The 18,976-nt window shown below is 35.9% G+C and overlaps 1 protein-coding gene across 1 annotated transcript in view; it reads left to right on the top strand.

Moving 5' to 3' along the window:
- The window catches only part of WDR72 (WD repeat domain 72), a 190,731-nt gene that overhangs the window by 52,267 nt on the left and 119,488 nt on the right, over positions 1–18,976 (top strand). Inside the window, exon 13 of the mRNA XM_032417984.1 lies at positions 1,392–1,594. Coding sequence (XP_032273875.1) covers positions 1,392–1,594 — 203 coding nt within the window. The remainder of the gene's footprint in view (positions 1–1,391; positions 1,595–18,976) is intronic.

The raw sequence follows: 18,976 nt of genomic DNA, 5'->3' as shown, positions 1-18,976 counted from the left end.
CCAACTAAAAGAGGTTTAGTTGCTGTAAAGAAATGATATGGAAGAGAAGAGGAAAATGAGAAAAGACTGGATAGTCCTAATCTTCGAATCTACTTATCTAAAGATAGTAATATAGAATTCTTTTTATTTCCTTATTGTAATTCCTTTAAATTTATATTTTCTTTATACTATTAAGAAGAGGGGCACCTGGGTGGCTAAGTCAGTTGAGCATCTAACTCTTGGTTCCAGCTCAGGTCGTGATCTCAGGGTCCTGAGATCAGGTTCTGTGATCAGCTCAGAGTCTGCTTGGGTTTCTCTCCCACTCTCTCTCCCCTGCTGACCTTCCCCTTGCTTGTGCACTCTCTCTCTCTCTCTCTCAAATAAATAAATAAAGTCTTTAAAAAAAACACTACTAATAAGAATTACTTTTCTCCTTCTTAACAGTTAGTACAACTACTTTCTCATTGATAGGGAAGGAGTAATATGAGATGAAATCTGTATTGTTTGTATGTCAAGTTAATTTTCCTTAGCATCTTTACTTAGTAGGATATCAGTTTTATATTTAATATAGTATGAATAATGTAAATTAACTCATAAGAGACAGCGGTCATGATTAATTCATATTTATTAAGATTTCAGTGAGAGTTTGGCATGTATTTTATAAAAGCATTAACTCCTTGTGAGTTGTTTTCTGATACTTTTGCTCTACTATGTACTTGTTCCTTTTAAATTTGAATTGAACTTACCAGCATCTTGAAATTCTGGAACTGAAGGAATGGCAGAGAAGAGGGCAAAGGATTGTTTGTGGGTTTTTTTTTTTTCTTCTAATAACATAAATAAAAGTCAAAGGATATAATAGCAACAATAACAAAATTCTAGAGTAGTCTGCATTCCTGAAGCAGTGAGGGCCCTTGGGAAAAGGAGGTAGCAATACAAAGCATCTGTGTTCTTGCTTGTCCTATCCCACTTAAATTATGTACATATATTACCAACAGAAACTTCTCTTTTTTTAGCAAACAGCACTGCAGTTCTCTGTTGTTTGTGAGTTGAAACACTAGGGGACAGCACTAAAATATTCCATAGTTGGTTGTTATTGATCACTTGCATACTGTATAATAAGTAAAAGATTTTACTGTTAAAGACTATTGAATGCCCTGTTGATTTCAGTGGATAAAAAAGCACAAAGAGGAAGATGAGGTTTTCAAGCCCGTAATTTCAGCCTTTGTTAGATGATGATTTGAATAATTTAGAGAAAGCTCCCAGGCTGCTTTTTCGCTTGTAAGAAGGCATGATCACTTAAAAAATTTTAATTTTAACTTAAATTTTTTTTCTGATAAAAGTGTCTTGTTCTTTTCATTCTTTCAGAGTAAATATTGTGCATAATTTTTTTTATTTCTAATCTTGTTTTCCAGGCACTTTGGAAAGACATGAAACAGGAGAAAGAGCAAGAATTATTCTCAGTTGTTGTGATGATTCACAGCTTCTAAAGCCTGATTCTGTACTTCCATTTGCCTCAGAGACACATAAGCACAAAAGTGTAGAACAGAGATCCTCCAGCTCCTATCAGTTTGGGCCAATACCTTGCCCTGGTCTGCAGGTGGAGTCTTCATGTAAGGTAAGTTCAAACCAAGTTGCTGCTTCCAGAGAACATGATCAACCCCGAGTAAGAAGTGATGTTCCTTCATGGATATGTGGCTATTAAATGTCAGCACAGAAACAAGAACTGAGAGGTGACTACATCTACCAGACATACCTACCAAGTGATCTCGGGTGAATCAGGATAACTTTTAAAGTGATTATTAGGTTTGGTACAGCATTCTTTTTGACAAGATAGGTTCTGGCTATCGTAATTGAGTCAATCTTATATTAGCTTTTGAATTCTAGATGGTTTTCAGTTGGGGGAGGGGCTATATTCTGTGGTCTGGATCCATTTTTGTTTTTCGGTTGAGTATATATGACCTCTTCTTTAAAATGCTTATTATGGATAAACCAAAAAGGTATCACAAAAACTGGATTATTGTATGGAAATTTTTTTATATATTCAGCCTCTATAGGATCACCAGCTCTTTAGGATTCCAAGCCTTAATTAATACACAGTGATGGAGTTTGCATTTAGTTCCATAAACCAAGTCAACCACCTTCACAGAGATTTGGATGAAGAACTTTCAGTTGTAAAATAATATGGTAATTTAATCTGATTTCTTTAAGGGACTCTTCCATCTTTTTGTCATCTATATTTCTAAGTTATCCCCTCATCATGTTGTTGTAACTATGCCATTTATATTATATATCTAATGGAGTATTTTCTATGTGAACCTATTTTCATAATATTATCTATGACTTTTTAATGACTGCATCATGCTCTATACTTTGCATATACTATTACTGATTAAATTATTTTCCTGTGGTTAATATAGGGATTGTTTTTTATGTTTCACTTTTATGAATAACATATCTATGAACCTTAAAGCTTTTTTTCATATTCAGTATTATTTAATGGGATATATTTCCAGAAGTGGGATTTCTAAATCCAAATTTCACTAATTTGTTAACATTTTCCATTATTTTAATGGTATTATGAAGACTTAAAATACCATTAATAAGGACTTTAAATAAGGCTTTGTTTTATCTCATGTGCATATATATGGTTAGAGGCAAAAGGATATGTCATCTCTCAGAAAGCTTCATGAGCTGCTCAAGCTGTGCCTCAAAGCTGCAAGGTGGGAGAAAAAGGGGGGTGTGGGGCACCTGGCTGGCTCAGTGAATAGAGCATGTGACTCTTGATCTCAGGGTCATCAGTTCAGGCTTCACATTGGGTATGGAGCCTACTTAAAAAATAAATTAATTAAAAAAAAAAAAGCTGCAGGTTGGGGGTGGGGACACCGTGTGCGATCTTCAGCTTTTTAGGTTTAAAGACTTGATTTAGATTTCATCAGTGGGGCCAGGCTTTATCAACCTTTTGAGAACTGAGCCACACTAACCAAACACCCAAGAAATGCATGTATAAACTAGAATGACAATGCTCTAGTTTATGATGATAAATGTCATTGAAATTTTGTTCATCACTCAGCATATTGTCATTGTAGCAAAGCTAAGGGTAGCAGCGAGGAAGAGGGAGATGGGTTTTCACAGAGGGGGTCAGGGGCAGGGGCTGCTCATTCCCTGAGCTCTGAGAGTCTGATGCGAGGTACTGCGTTTCTTGGATAAGGCTGATCTACGTTGACAAATTCCTAAATTTTGCATCTTTATTTTTTAAGACTGCATTTAGGCCACTCACTTTTGTTCATACTTTCCTCCTTCAGATGTTAAAACCAGTCATTAGGCTACAGCCTGTCGTTGTTGGTTTGTTGTTTTTCTTTTCTCATTTAGTCAGATTGGTTTTAGATTCCCAAAACTGCTTTTCACGTTCTTGAAATAGGTTCTGTTTTATAAGAAAAAGTATGTCAGTCTGATGAAACTTGGACATTCACAACCGAAAATGACAGTCATAAGGTCTTAGTCTCCAAATGTGGGAAATTGAATCATACATGTTATAAGATTGAGGTAAATAAAGCCCGGTGGGTGAGCCCAGATGACTGCTCCACATTCCCGTCTTAATGTGGCTTTCCTGCTCTCTATGCATAACAAAGTGTGCATCTTATAGGGGGAATTATATGCTAGAATAGCAGACAAGAACTTGGAGATGTCTTGACTCGTGCATGTCAGATGCCCAGGGTCTGCAGTAGCAAATCTCATTCATCAAGTGCCTATTTTACTAGTTTAATTCCCAGAAGGTAAACTGATTACTATTTCTTTCAGTTTCTTGGAGGACCTCAGAGCTACCCTTTAGGTAGTGGTAATAGTATATATAGATTTCATTTTCTTTATGTAATTTTGTTTCTTTCTTGACTCCAGGAAGCAATAAAATGCCGGAGTCTTGTTTTCCTACTTTTAGGCTTATTCCAGCTTTATTTCCTTGCGAGTGCCCTTTGCCTTAGATGACTGCGATTTCTAACCTTTGCTCTCTTCAGAGCTGGCGAGTTTAATCAAACAGGACTATCACCTCCTTTGTTCTAGACACCATACTTCTATTATTATTGAGCTTACTGCTAATTAGAGCTGTTTTTATTTGCGCTTCCCCTAAGTTCTATCTTCTCCAGTTATGTGCTGCATATCTTCCTTTCATTCTCTTTGATTTAAGCTCTTGAGATTGTTTTATCTTAATCTTTTATTTACAAATTTGATACGTGTGAAATTTCAAGAGTGCTTGGAAATTCTCCATTTTCCTTATTGTTAATATAATAAAATGCTTCATGGGTTTTCATAAGAAAAAAAAATAGTTTGAAAGAAGAGGGTTTGAATCACACTCATTTTAGAGGTAGGAAAATGAGGTACAGGAACCCTGTGAAATGTAGAAATGTCTAAAGTTACTTTGTGTCTCAGAACTTTTTTGTGTGGATTTTAGTGACATGCAGTGAAATACTTTCAAATGGTAGAGTGAATTGTTTAAACGGAAGAAAAGCATGTTAGATCTGTGTGGTGAGCCACTTGTGTTTCGAAATATTTGGAATTTACTTGAATGCTATATTCTTCTTGCATTGGAAGAGTGCATATGGATTTGGGAACAGATTCTATAGAGAATGACAAATACAATACGACATTTTCAAAATGGGTCCAATTTGAAATGCTAGAGTTGTTGAATTTGTGCAGCTAGACAAAGAAAAATCTCTGGAGTAGGAGAAGGCCAGAGTCTTAAAGGATTTAAAGGAATACAATATCATATTAGTGATGGGGAACTGCTTTTCTCAGATTCTGCTGAGGATAAAACAAGATAGAAGCTGTTTAAATTGCAGTGGGAGGAATTTAGCTTCAAAGTAGGAAATAAACAACCTTACTAAAATCATCTCTACATGGCAGAAATCTTTGTAGCTGCATCATATTTTAAGGAGAAAAGGCCTGTTTTGTCTGTTGGTTGGTTGCTTACTTTTAAACTCTTTTTTTCTTTACTTTTTTTTTTTTTTTTTGCACTTCTTGTCTGTAAATGAGTAATAAATAGGATTATTTTAACTGTCACAATTTAGACCCATTGTCGTGTCCTGGGAATGCCCTTTCTTAAAAAAAAAGACTAATTTTCTATCAGATAGGGCCCAACAGCCCCCCTGGTTGATTGTTTAGCACTGCACTGTTTAATATGGTAGCCACTAATCACATATGGCTATTGAACACTTGAAATGTGGCTAGCACCACATGTTAAAATGATCTTTTTATATATAGGGTTAAATAAAATATGTTATTAAATTTTACCTGTTTCTAAAGAGTTTTTTTTTTTAATAAGGCTACTAGGCATTCTAAAATTATATATGTGGTTTACATTTTATTTGTATCAGACAGTGTTGAACTTAACCAGAGATAAGCAAACTTTTTTGTAAAGAATCCAATGATAAACATTTTAGGCTTTGAGGGCCAGATTTTCACTGTTGTAACTACTCAGCTCTGCTGTTGGAGCACAGAAGCTACCATAAACAATTCTTAAGCAAACAAGTGTTGTTGTGCTCCAATAAAACTTTATTTACAAACACAGGCAGTGGACCAGATTTGATGCTCACTGGCTACAGTTTGCCAATTTCTGATCTAACCAGTCCTCTCTAGACTTTGAGATCATGAGGCACTAGGAGGAACTGGCAAAACAGCCAACACATCTTCTCTCCCTGGATACCTGAATTTTTAATAAAACAACTTATTCCAACTTCTTCTGCACTATGTAGAATGCAATCCCAAAGACCTTGTATCATGTCTATTCCCTGATAGAAATCATGAAATGCACATGTGTTTGGAAATCTGCCTTTTGAGAAAAACAAATGTGCACATGATAGCTCCCAATCCAAGCAAGATTTTTTTAATGGCATTTCCTCTAAATGATGTACTTGTACATACATCTTTTTCCAAACATATAAAATTGATCATAGATAAAGAATTCATTTACATTTATTTATATTCCAGTGAGCTTTCTAGAAATACATATTTTTTACCCTTCACTTGACCTTGAGTGATGTCTGTTTGGTACCATTTGCCGAAAAATCTTATTAGGGCTTTATCCTGCTACCTCTCATAAAACACAGATGGTGCACTGGTAGGCCACCAATAAAAAATTGGATCCCACTACTGATTACTTTATCAAAATGAAATGTTAGTTCTTTCATATTTCATGACACAAAAACATAACCAGAACAGAATTAAGAGTAGTTTCTAAATGATAATGCTTTAAAATGTTACCTGTAAATTTACATGTATAAATATGAAATAATAATTCATGTGGCAACATTACATATTGTACATTAACTCAGGCTTGATTGAATTATTTATATTTTATTACCAAAATTTAATCACTATAGAAAAGAACAAATAACATGTATTTGAAAACAATTAATTGCATACATAGGGATAAATCCTTAATAAAGAATGATAATTTTCACCTTCTTGATGAGTAGTTAATTTTTGGTATAGTTTTTAATGTAATAAAGAGCATATAGCTATTTTTTTCTAATGTACAAAATATTTTGCATCAATTTTGGGTAACTTTAAAAGAAAATAAATCTTTGTTATTAGACATCCAAGCACGTCACTAAAATATAGGAATTTCTAAAATACAGGAATTTCTCTCTGTATACATTGGATTAAGATTTTTTTTGAGTATTTTGATCTAGTGAATGTCAGCTTAAAACTTGAGTTTCCCATCCAAGTACTAACCAGGCCCGACCCTGCTTAGCTTCCGAGATCAGACGAGATCAGGCGCTTTCAGGGTGGTATGGCCGTAGACAAAACTTGAGTTTCTAAATGACAACACTCTTCTTATTAAGACAGAAAAATATACAGTAGCAGAGAAATATACAAACCAATTTACTTTTTGAACATGTGAAGTGATACAACTTTTTGATAGAGTATAACCACTCCTATGACATATAATAGTTAAATAAACATCTCTGTAATACTTAATACCTTTTTTTGATGGCTCCTTTATGAAGAATGTCCCTTTCTCATTTTATGGCATAAATTTAAACTTTATGATGTGGTCACCTCAGTGTTGAGGAAAAGTATGAAAAGCATCTCACAGCTTTCTTTCAAAACTAATTTAGGAGGTCTCAGAGTCACTGTGAAAAGTACAAAACACACCATTAAATGACCCCAGCTGTCCCTCTGCACACAGAAGCAACCATGAATTTCCTCACAGGACTTCAAAGCATTGCTTGTATCTAAACATTCGTTGGCCGTGTAGATTTGAGGCACAAAAGGAGAATGCTCGTATGTCATGGTGCGTGGCTGGTTGAAGTCCCACATTGTGCTGCACGTGTCGGTGGGGAGTGCCAGGAACAGAAGGGCACTGTTCTGACTCGTGTGACAAATGTAGTTAACACCAGATCCATATTAATGTTGTCAAGTTCCCTTGATGTAGTTAGACAGATTTTAATTATTTTCAGCGTCCCTGAAATATATAGCCTAATGGTTCTTCAAAGAAAGCTTACTTAATGTGTGAATGTAAAGCCTCTCATAAAAATGAAACTTTTATATTGGCCTTAGTCATTGACATGGGTTATTCATCAAGTCAGCAATTTGTGTGGCAAAGTGCCATTTGAATAGTGTATTGTTAGGATACTTACGGTCCACTTGACAAGGGCTCTTGCTGTAAATAGTGCAATTTGACTCCAGCTGTTAGAGTGGCTTTGACAGTAGCCAAATAGAATGGAGATGCCTTACTGCACCGCCAAAAAATCGATATTAGGTTCTTGTTCATGGTAACCTGTTCTTTTCTCTTCTGTAGATTTATAAACGATTATCAAGGGTTTATAAGTGGAAGTTTAAATATTATTTTAAATGCAATTCACTTCGAGGTTTAAATTAAGACTTGTGACAAATGGTATGAGTGCAGAGTTGTAGGATATTATTTCCACCCCCTGGTTCATGTTTAGTCACAATTACAGTTAAGTTGAATTTGGATTCTCTAGCTTCAATTGGAAGAGAATTAGTGTAAAACATGGTCTCAGAATTGTGTGCCTATTGTATATTGCCAGTGCAATTATTTCTTCTTTTTGATTTTCTTATCAATTTATCTGTGTCCCTTCCACCTTCTCTGCGTGTATACCTTTTTGTGTAGATGGCGGGGTTCTTTGTAACTGTGCCCACAGCAACACCCACAGATGTTGACAGCCAGTAATGTCCCCAGCATTGTCAAAGATTTCCCTGAAGCAGAGGACTTGGCTGGTTTTGAAGAGTTTTCTAGCAGTTTTCAGCAATCCAAGTTTGCTATGATACCTGGCTGGTGGTAAAAGATACGCAATCTGTTAATTTCAGTAACTCCACACGCAGGCTCTTTTGCTTTGGGTTCTGTGCTGTTGCTAGCTGTTACGTTTAGGATTACAGAAGAGGAAGTGAAATTATGAACTCAAGATGAGAAAAAAAGATGTTTGAGTAGTTTACTTTGAATCCTAATATTGAATAAAAGAAAAATTTTCTAGGTGTAAAAGCCATTTAGCTGACTGCTGATTTCCTAGGATTGCAGATATTATTTAAGTCATTCCTGGTTTTGTCTGAATATGATTTCAGTTTTTATTGTTGTTTACCTAAGATGTCACAAGTCTTCATCAAAGGTGTGCTGAGCAGGATTTGAAAGAACTGTCAGTTTTTAACATGAAAAAATGCTGGTAAAACGAGTTTCTCAAATGCCTTTTTCAGTGAAGACTGTTAAAATTGCCATCTTCCTATTACTGAGCAACTCTGCATTTATTGAATTTGTGGCTGAGATAGCAACTGAAAATTCATAAAGCTGATAATATAATTGTATACAAAGACCTTTAAGGCTGATTCAAGGTCAGCGTTATTGTTTTTATAATTGCTGATAGGCAGTCATGATTTCTAGGAGAAAGGGTTTGCTCTGCTTTGGTTTTAGCTGGTTCCAAAAAAGGTTATCTCTTTTGTTAATTCTAGAGTAAACCCTTTCAGTGAATAAATGTTTATATCATTTCTTTAGTACTAGATTTAGCATCAATTTAGCTCAGTTCCTCTCTGTCCCTCCCTCAAGTATTCATCAACCCTGTAAGAAACACAGAAATCTAAGATCATAACTCTTTCTGAATTAAATAGTCTGGTTATCATCATGAGTTCACTTGCAGGGTGGATATGCTAGCATGGAAACCTGAGTCAGAAGTTAAACATACCAGGCATTTTAATTTTTTAGCTTAACCTAGGGAATGTTACATAATTTATTAAAGCATGGCTTCAAATTGCTTGCATTTCTACATTAATAATTTTATAGAGATACTGTAGAAACTATGAATTCTGTAATCTTGTCCATATCAAAGATATGACCCTGTTTAGGGACTTTTTCCTCCCTCATTTCTTCTTTCCTTTCTTACATTCTTCTCAGTTGTAAATTGCTTTTGCTTTTTAAAAACCTGTGATTTCCCAAATTTGTTAAGACCCTGCTTCTTGTAAAGAGGACCAAAAGTTTTCAACTTACTGAAAGAGGTCTGTACCTGCTGGGATGCAAATTCACTTCAGTGGATTTGGATGTTCTGTTGTTAGACAGTTTGCTAGTTCTGATGAAAAAGCAATGGTAAATGTTACCTTTTTGCAGAACCTTGGAGTTTCTTCAGTGACCAAGGTATCATCCTGTATCAGGAGTATCTTGTGTTTTTATCTTATAGTTTATGACTACCACAGTGGATGATATTTTCAGGTGTAAAAATGATGTTTCTAGAAATTCAGATGTTAACTAAAAGGGTTAGTGGCTTGTAACAGGAAAGAAAAGAAGGAGAATAAAATCTTTCCTCTTGAAAGCTGGTAATATCACTTATTGACTGAGAGTACCATCTGGACCCATTTAAAGGAATCCCAACAGGAGCACTACTTCTGTACCAATGACTTACGTTGAAACTGGTCCTAAGAGAGCTGCAAATGCAAAAATGTAACAGGAAGCAATTCTCAGAAAAGAAAGCATTTATTCTCATGGAATGTTTCCCCTATGTTGGTAAAAACAAAATGTATTAAGACTTTAGCTTTATTCATTGGAACTAAAAGAGCATGAACTTACTGAAGAATGTATCCAGCTAATATCCCCACCTGTTTTCTGAACTGCATTTTAATAGTGACATCCTGGAGGCCCAACCAGTCCTCTTCATCCCCAGTGGCATTCATGACATTAAACGCAAATAATGACATAAATGACATTATTTGCAATGCTCTATATACAGTGAAGCCCATATTACCCTGGAAACAGCTGTTTTGATCCTAAATTAAAATATCCTGCATAAGCTTTGGGTATGATCATTCCGCCAGATATAAAAAAGGGTCATAAGAAACTGCTGTGAGCAGCAGGGACTTCTTATGCACATACTTAACTTGGGGCAAATTCACATAGGAATGAAAATTTTAGGTTTTGGGGATTTTTTGGTCTTCACATGTTGTCCCAGACCTGATGGTGTCTAGAAAGCCAATATGAAAGCTCACAAAATACAAAGTCGTACTCACCTTTATCACTTTCTTCCTGCTTGCACGAGAGGTCTCTGGTCATTACACAGAACTTGGTCCTCTCTATTTACTCTCTGGTAGCAAATGTTTTGTTTTCCCTTTTGCTCCTTGAAGTAAAATTTTAATTTGGATGCATAAAGAGTAGTGATGGAGGAGCACAAGTTCACCAGAGCCTTTATTTCCACTTCCGGCACTGTGGCGCGTTATAACTGGAAGTGATCAGGTTACCTGTTTTCTCCTCTCCTTTCTTTACTAGGAGGATTTTAGAGCCTAGTCTTGATTGAATCATACAGTAAATTAGGTTTAGATCCAGTACTGGGCCTATTGGTTCCTGTCTCTGCTCTTCTCAGTCTCAATATAGCTGCATGCACTGATGGATGGAGCCTGCAGCCAGGCTCTGACCTGCCGAATTCCGCTCACTCCTGGGCTCCCAGGTTGTCCTGTCTTCATTACCCACCCGTTTCCTTCAATAAACATTCATTGCTAACTAAGCAGGGGATCCAGTGGACTAAAAGTCAGTTTGGGAATTGCTCCTATAGTCCTAGAATTCCAGAATTCCCTGCTTTTTCTGTGATTAGCTGATAGGATTTAACTTTTCCTTGGATCTCTGATTTTTCTTTTCTTTTCTCTAATCAATCCTGCTTAGTATACCTCTTCCTTTCAGGTTGCCTTTCCAGAGAACCTCAATCTCAGCTCTCCTGGATGATCACTCTGGCTGGCTTCTTCTGCCTGAACCCTTCAAAATGATGATGTTTTAATTTTTTATTGCTATGTAACAGATTATTATGATCATAGAGGCTTAGAGCCATACACATTTATTATATCACAGCTTCTCATGTGCCAAGAGTCTGGCATGGCCTGGTTGGATTCTCTGTGCAGGGTCTCCCATGGCTGAAATCTAGGTAGCCTGCGGTTGCTGTGTCATCTGGGGCTGGGGGCCCTTTTCCAAGCTTATTCAGGTTATTGGCAGAGTTCAGTTACCTGTGGTTGTAGGACTGGGGTCCCTGTTTTCTTGCCGGCTATCAACCCGGGACCACACATACCTTGCCAAAAAAGCTCCCTTGAAGCCAGCAGAGAAATTGTTTTGTATAAGTCCCCTTATACTTTGAATCTCTGACTTCTCCCTCTGCCAACAACTATTTAAAAACTCTCTGCTTTTAAAAAATCTATGTGAATAAATCAGGATGACTCAGATAATCTCCCCATTTTAAAGTTAACTGATTTGAAACCCCAATTACAGTACCTAGATTTGTATTTGGTTGAATAACTGAAAGAGGGTATATTTCACAAGGGGCTGAGAATCTTGGGGCATTCTTACAGTTCTGCCTCCAGATGGGAAGTTGTTCTAACTCAGGGTGGCTGCCGTTTTAGGACTATTACCTTCTTCTGGTTCTGGAACATTTAACTCTGCCTAAGTGCCCTGATTAGCTGTCCTAGTACTAATTATTTCTGAAATTTGAATTAAGACTCTTGGGACCTCTTCATCCTGTCTATTCCTTTGAGGATTTGGCCTGTGCCATAGGAGATCTGTCTCTTTTGTCTCTTCAGTCAAACCCTGTTTTGCCGAAACCATAGCATGGCATCGATCATCATACAGCAGAGTATGGAAGGTATAATATGGGTCCTGTCTTCCTACATGATTACCATGAGGCTTAACCAAGAAAATAATTTGACAGTGGGTATGGCTCTCCAAATCTAAGAAGTTATGTAAATCTGGAACTTTCACAAAATTCTAGAACTTTATCATATGATTAGCAGTCTAACATCTTTAATTACCAAGGACCTATCTTTTCTTCAACTTTGTCATTTATAATTAAAGTCAAGTTTATAGATAATGAATTGTTTGTGTTTAAAGTCTCTTTTTTTTGTCTTTAAGGTCTCTTAAGCATATTTTTCCTTTTTGCTTTTGATGTTCAGTTATGTTAATACTCAGCTTAACCAATCTTTAGAACATGTTTTTTACCTTAGGTATGAAATTTCTGGTGTTATCAAGGATGCATAGAATTAGGTTGACAGTAGTAGAAAGCTATCAGTTTTAAGTATATTTCATTCAAAAATTTATTTTCCTTTTTATGGTAATTCTATTAATCATAATAAATTCTGCTATGAAATATACATCTAACTTAAGTGATCAACTCTCTGTGTTACTCAAGGGAACAGTTGGGATCAGATATAGCAGATTCAATGAGTTGCACCAGAAATAAGTTTCTGGATAACCAAGAGTGCCCCAGATGATGGTTTGCTTTACTGTTTTTCTGGCCCAGTTAATGGGACAACAGCTTGATGGTTTTTTTACCTTAACCTAATACTCTATGTCCATTGATTCTACGACTAAGCTCTTGAATTTTAAAACATTATATTCTTATTTATCAGAATTCAGTTTCATAACAGGAAATAATTATCAAAATCTGTTTATTCTTTACAAATGGATTAAACCTGAGGATTTTTGGTCCCCATTTTATCTTTTTGCAAAGAAAACATTGTAATTGGTGCTTAATTCATAGATCATGAAATATAACAGAAACAAACAATATAATCTACAAGATAATCAGTACTTCATTATGTATAAATGAAACATTATGTCCCTTTATGCTTTTACAGCCCTCTTACAGTTTCCTGATGTCTTTTTGATAAATCATTTAATGTGGTTGCTTTTAATTCCCACTTTCAGGATATGCTGAATTTCATTCAGAGTAAACATTCAACACCATATTGTAATGAAAAGTTTCCTCACTTAGAGCAGGTATAGTTGATGGTTCCTAAGTGATACTTGGGAAAGAATTTAAATTGGAGTTTTTCATATCCTCTGGTGACTTTTGCTTGTTTGTTTCCAAGTTCTGGATACCTTGATGCATAATTGAAACCTACAAAGTATCTCCTTTGATATTTCAAAATGTTCATAAAATTCAAACTGCTAATCAGTATTATTGTTGTGTAATTTGTATTATATCTCTTAATCTGGGAACTATATATTTTCTTTTCTTAGCAAAAATACATTCTGAGTTTTAAATTTGATTTTGACACTTACTTGGAGGTGATGTAAAGTCCTATAATGATTATACATATTCTTCAGCTATATGATGTTCTGTTTAAATCATCCTGATTTATTCACATAGATTTTTTAAAAGCAGAGAGTTTTTAAATCTGTTGAACACACATCATGGTTTATGAATTAGTCTTTTCAGCTTCCACCAGCATGACCTGAATGGGAAGAAAAGAGCCTTGGAAATGGACATTCAGGTAATACTAATCTGAGTTGTATTCATCCTCAGAATAAAATCCAAAATTATGAAGCATATGTGAAAAAGATACAGAAAAATGTCAACTGTAGATTTGGGACCATAACACAGATATTTAATTCCCAGCTACTTGGCCTTATTTTAAAAACTCATATTTCCCCGACTGCTAGTCTTCTGCCAGAATCTTTTCTCTCTGGTTCTTCACCTTGAAGTCTAAGCCTCAGTGTCACTTCCCTTAAAGTAAGTAGCAGCCCACGTTCCATTATTCTCTTTCTCAGCATACTTTTTATTTCATTTTTTATCTTCTCCACCCTCCTCGACAATATAAGCTCAAAGAGGGCAGTGACCTGCTCTGCTCGTTTATCACAGTATCCTCATCACCTAACACATGTCTGACACAAGGCAGGCATTCAGAAATATTCAGTGAATAAACACCTGGACTGAAAGCTGATGAGGTATAAACATGAAAAACAGATGGTAAGAAGGTGGAGGATACAGCCTTTCTTGAATTATAGAGAAAAAAAATAAATGACTTCTAGAAATAAAATACGTTTTTATTTTGCTAGACAATAGCTTTAAGTCCAAATTGGATTTACATGTGACTTGATCTTATAGAGGGATGACCTAGCAAAGAAAAAATAGTCAATAACAACAAAGAAAAGAAGCTGTTGAACACAACTGCTCCCCACCGATATTTAAACAATCAATTCAAAAGTTTATAAGGTATATTGATATTTAGATCAGTCCAAATCAATTCAGAAGTTTATAAGAAAAAATTTATTAAACACTGGTGATGAAATGTAGGATGTTTAGCACACTGGGAGGAATGATTCACTGTGGGTATGATGGGCACAATAGTGAGCTGATATAGATTACGAAAGATGAAAAGGCAGTGTGGTGAGATGGTTTCTTACCCCAGCAAAGTTTATATTATTGCCCCGTTCACTTGCCCTTAAATCTCAGACTCTTTTTTCTAGTAACAAAGTTATCTAAAATAAGCACTCAAAAACAGCCTGAGGATTATAGTGTGTATCATAGACCCTCTGCTTCCTTCAAATAATTACTTTACTTAGCCCTCCCCTCAATACAAAACCCCTGAAGCCAGCAACAATCTAATCAACAGGTTTGTAATAACTTTTAGAAATGTAAGTGTAATAAATATGAAGAGGCCTGATTTATGTTTCATTTCCCAATGCAGAGTCTCTGGCACAACCCTGCATCCCTCAAGTGGCACACTTTGCTTCCTATTTTCGTAGATCACTTGCAAATTGCTGAACTCTCTCTGAGGAGGGGCTGGGGAGGAGGGCTGATTCCACTCTGTATGTGTATCACAGTCAGTGCTTGTAGTTAACTCTTTCATGTGGGAACATAGGGTAGCGTGCTGGATTAGAAGTCCCAGGAGATACCAAGCCTCCTAGGATTTGCTCTTCTTCCCCATCTCCTTGCCTCCAGGAAGGAAGCACCTCAGTAATTGCAGACAAGCCAGGGCTCCTCCACTTGGCTGCCTTGCTGACTCTGCTCCCCATGCATCTCCTCCTGCCTTTATCTCCTGTACAGATGTTCTTCTCTCCACCCAGTTCAGTGCTACCCACAGCATCTGCATGCACTATTTAACATGTGCCTAGTAGTCAGACACTTGTAAGTTAACTATGGAGTACCTAGTTACTTTTCAAGTATTTATTTTTCTTTTCTTCTCAATTTGGCCTTAAGTTCCTTAAAAACAAAGAACTGCTATGTCTGTATGTTAAGTGGTGTAGCATGGAGTACAGAAGAAAATGTTTATTCAGTAAATATTCATTGAACACCTACCATGTGCCAGACACTTTTCTTGATACGGGGAATTTCAACCAAGTCCTGGTTGTCATGACACCTCTGATTTACGTTTTGAAAAGATCACTTTGGTTGCTTTGTGGAAGATTGGATTGGGGGTGGGGGTGAGAAGAGGAAACTATTGTATAGGTGCAGCAAGAGAAGGAAATTACTAATGAGTGTTGGGTTTTTGAACATCGGATGGAAAAAGCCATGATACAGTATGTGTGTTTTGTAGATCTGCATTCCAAAGTGCTACTGGAGCCCCTGTAGGTGGCGAGACCAGTGCTGTCCACAAATACGGAAGTGATGTTAGGTCTAAATCTTGATGGATGAATGAGATTTTGCTGTGGGCAACAGCAGATCCAAAACCCAGAATATAAAGAGGAGTAGTGAATAGGGGACTGATGAGAAATCGATAGGACCAGAGATAGAATATATAGTGGGAATGGTGGAAGATGACCATGTCTTACAGTCCTGCAGGAAAAAAAAAGAAGTCTGTGAACCTGGCCTTGGCCTTCTGAGAAAAATTTATAAATGGAGTGGGAAATCACATAAGGGACATAAAAACAACCAGTACAAGCTTTAGAATCCTCTGTTAAAATAGAACTTATCTGAATCACGGATATTTAGCACCTTAAATTACATGCTTTATGCTTATATTGTGATATTGCCTTGAAATATTTTTGTGTATATTTAAAATTCCTGTTAATTTAGAACAGGCCAGGGGTTGGCAAACTTTTTCTGTAAAGGACCAGGTAGTAAATATTTTTTGCTTTGTGATCCGTGTAGTCTGTCATAACTACTCAACTCTGCCTCCACAATACCCAAATAGCCATAGACGATCCATAAATGAATGAACATTTCTGTGTTCCAAGAATATTTTATTTAAAAACGAAAGTGGTAGGCAATATTTGGCCTGTTGGCCATGATTTTCTCACCCCTGCAGAAGGCAATATTGTGAAGAGATTCCATTATAATTCGGTGTCATAGGCTGCAAGAGGAGTGGAAGCTTTCTACTGGAAAAACTGTATTTGGTTATAGTCATTAACAAATATTCTCATAATGCTCCCTTTTTGCTAAAAGTTATAACTATTTTAAATCAATCTGGGGGTCCTGGTTTGTGAAATCTGTTTTGGCTTTTTGGACATCTTTGTCATTTTTTCCCCCCAATGTTTATTTCTTTAAGGTAGACTACAAACTTGATCTTGTTGATCAATTACTAGATATGTGGCTATTTATTGTCAAGTGGTCATCTAAAAGAACTTTTTTCCATAAACTTTAATTTAAATTATATACTTTTAAGTGACTGTATTCCCTAGGTATTGATTTCAATTTCATAAGTATATGTTAAATTGAATTGACTAAAATATCTAGTGGCCACACAGAGATATATATACCCAAAATAAGTGTTCAACTGGTTATCCTTTATGTAAATACACGTAAGAATCATTCCAAAGAGGAAACACCTTTTTTTTTTTTTTTTTTGGTCCTTTGGTTTACTTGGTGATAAACTAATTCCAACTAAGTTATTTTTCCTCCAAGCTACATCCTTTCTGACCTTTTAGCCAATTAGAAGCTTATTAGTATGATGTTTGAAAGGCATCAGCATGGTAGCACTGACTTACATGTCAGAGTTGGGAAGCAAAGGTGTTTGGAGTAAGTCAAATCAGCATATCTACAGCACATCTCTTTTAATTAGTTTTCATCTCTTGGGGGTAAGTACGGAGTAATTTAGCAACACATACTTGTTGTCTCAATTGACAGTTACATACAGAGAGAAGTACAAAAATGGAAAGAAATAGTTGCCATTTAAAGAGAGCATAGAGGACATATGGGAGCATGTATCTTGCCTGCCTCATATAATTTAGTTTTTTAATGAAATTGCCTAAATTGCTTTTAAATTTGATATTGAGTACTTTTTTTTTTCTGTTAGTGTCACTGAATTTTTATAGAATGCAGATTACACCAAAGTTGAATTATGAAGTATTTATTCAAACAGTTGTGACCACCTTTCAGAAATGGGAGGGAAAAAATGGTTTTTGTGTCTTGTAGTAATTTCTAAGAAAAACATAAAGCACATAAGCAAGTGAGACCACATTTATATGGTGGAAAGGACACTGGAGTGGTTAGTCAATTTGTATTCTAATTTCAACTTTGGCACTGCAGTAGTTAGGTTGATTACATGGTTCCTGGCACAGAGCTCCCCAAACCCTTAGAATTTCCTGCAAGGAGATCCATAAAGCTATCTTTTGTTATTCATAACAAACCTTTCAACCACACCAGAGTTTATGTTAATGAGGTCAGTTTTGGAAAGGCCTGGATGGGCATTTTTCCCAACACCATTTGTAGAAGAGACTGTCTTTTTTCCATTGGCTATTCTTTCCTGTTTTGTCGAAGATTAATTGAACTAGTAGTTGTGGATTTATTTCTGTGTTATCTATTCTGTTCCAGTGATCTATGTGTCTATTTTTGTGCCAGTACCATACTGTTCTGATTACTACAGCTTTGTAATAGAACTTGAAGTCTGGAATGGTGATGCCTCCAGCTTTGCTTTTCTTCTTCAAGATTGCTTGGCTATTTGGGGTCTTTTGTGGTTCCATACAAATTTCAGGATTGTTTGTTCTAGCTCTGTGAAAAATGTTCGTGGTATTTTGAAAGGGATTGCATTAAATGTGTAGATTGCTTTGGATAGTATAGACATTTTAACAATATTTGTTCTTCCAATCCATGAGCATGGAATAGAAAAGCATGGTTTCTTTCCAGATTTCTACTTCAAAAATTTAAGAATCTTGTTGGATGGTGTGATTATGGATAAGGTTGATTTTCTTTTTGTTTATCTATATTTGTAATACTATGTAAGTAGTACTACTATTGTTCATTAAAAGCAGAAACAGTATAGCAAACATTTTTCAGAAAGTTAAGTTCTCATTCAAATGCCCCTTATCTTTTTTTTTTTGAGGTTTTATTTATTTATTTATTTGAGAGAGAGAGAGAGAGAAACAGCATGAGAGGGGAGAGGGTCAGAGGGAGAAGCAGGCTCCCCGCTGAGCCGGGAGCCCGATGTTGGACTCGATCCCAGGACTCTGGGATCATGACCTGAGCTGAACCAACTGAGCCACCCAGGCGCCCCGCCCCTTACTTATCTTATTGATTTTTTAAAATCTATAATTATATGTAAATATCTTTAGTCTCTTCAATAATTCAGAATTTGGTGCCTGAGTTAACATTTTGTATTCTGTATTATTATGATTTTATAATAATGAAATGTATCTTTTCAAGTTTCCAGACCCTGGAAATAATACGGAAAATAATATGGAAACCCATATTATTTTTTAGTCTTTCTGTGTGCAGAAATAATTCCACTCCTTCACATTTTGTTCCTGAAATCTGGTCAGATTTATCCAGAGTTCTAATGGAGTCCTCACCATAGCTTTGCACAATATAAG

This window comes from Phoca vitulina, unplaced genomic scaffold (genome assembly GCF_004348235.1).
Source record: "Phoca vitulina isolate PV1807 unplaced genomic scaffold, GSC_HSeal_1.0 scaffold20, whole genome shotgun sequence".
Classification (NCBI taxonomy): Eukaryota; Metazoa; Chordata; class Mammalia; order Carnivora; family Phocidae; genus Phoca; species Phoca vitulina.
The sequence above is the reverse complement of the archived record's forward strand: the minus strand, read 5'-3'. Positions and strand labels throughout refer to the sequence as shown.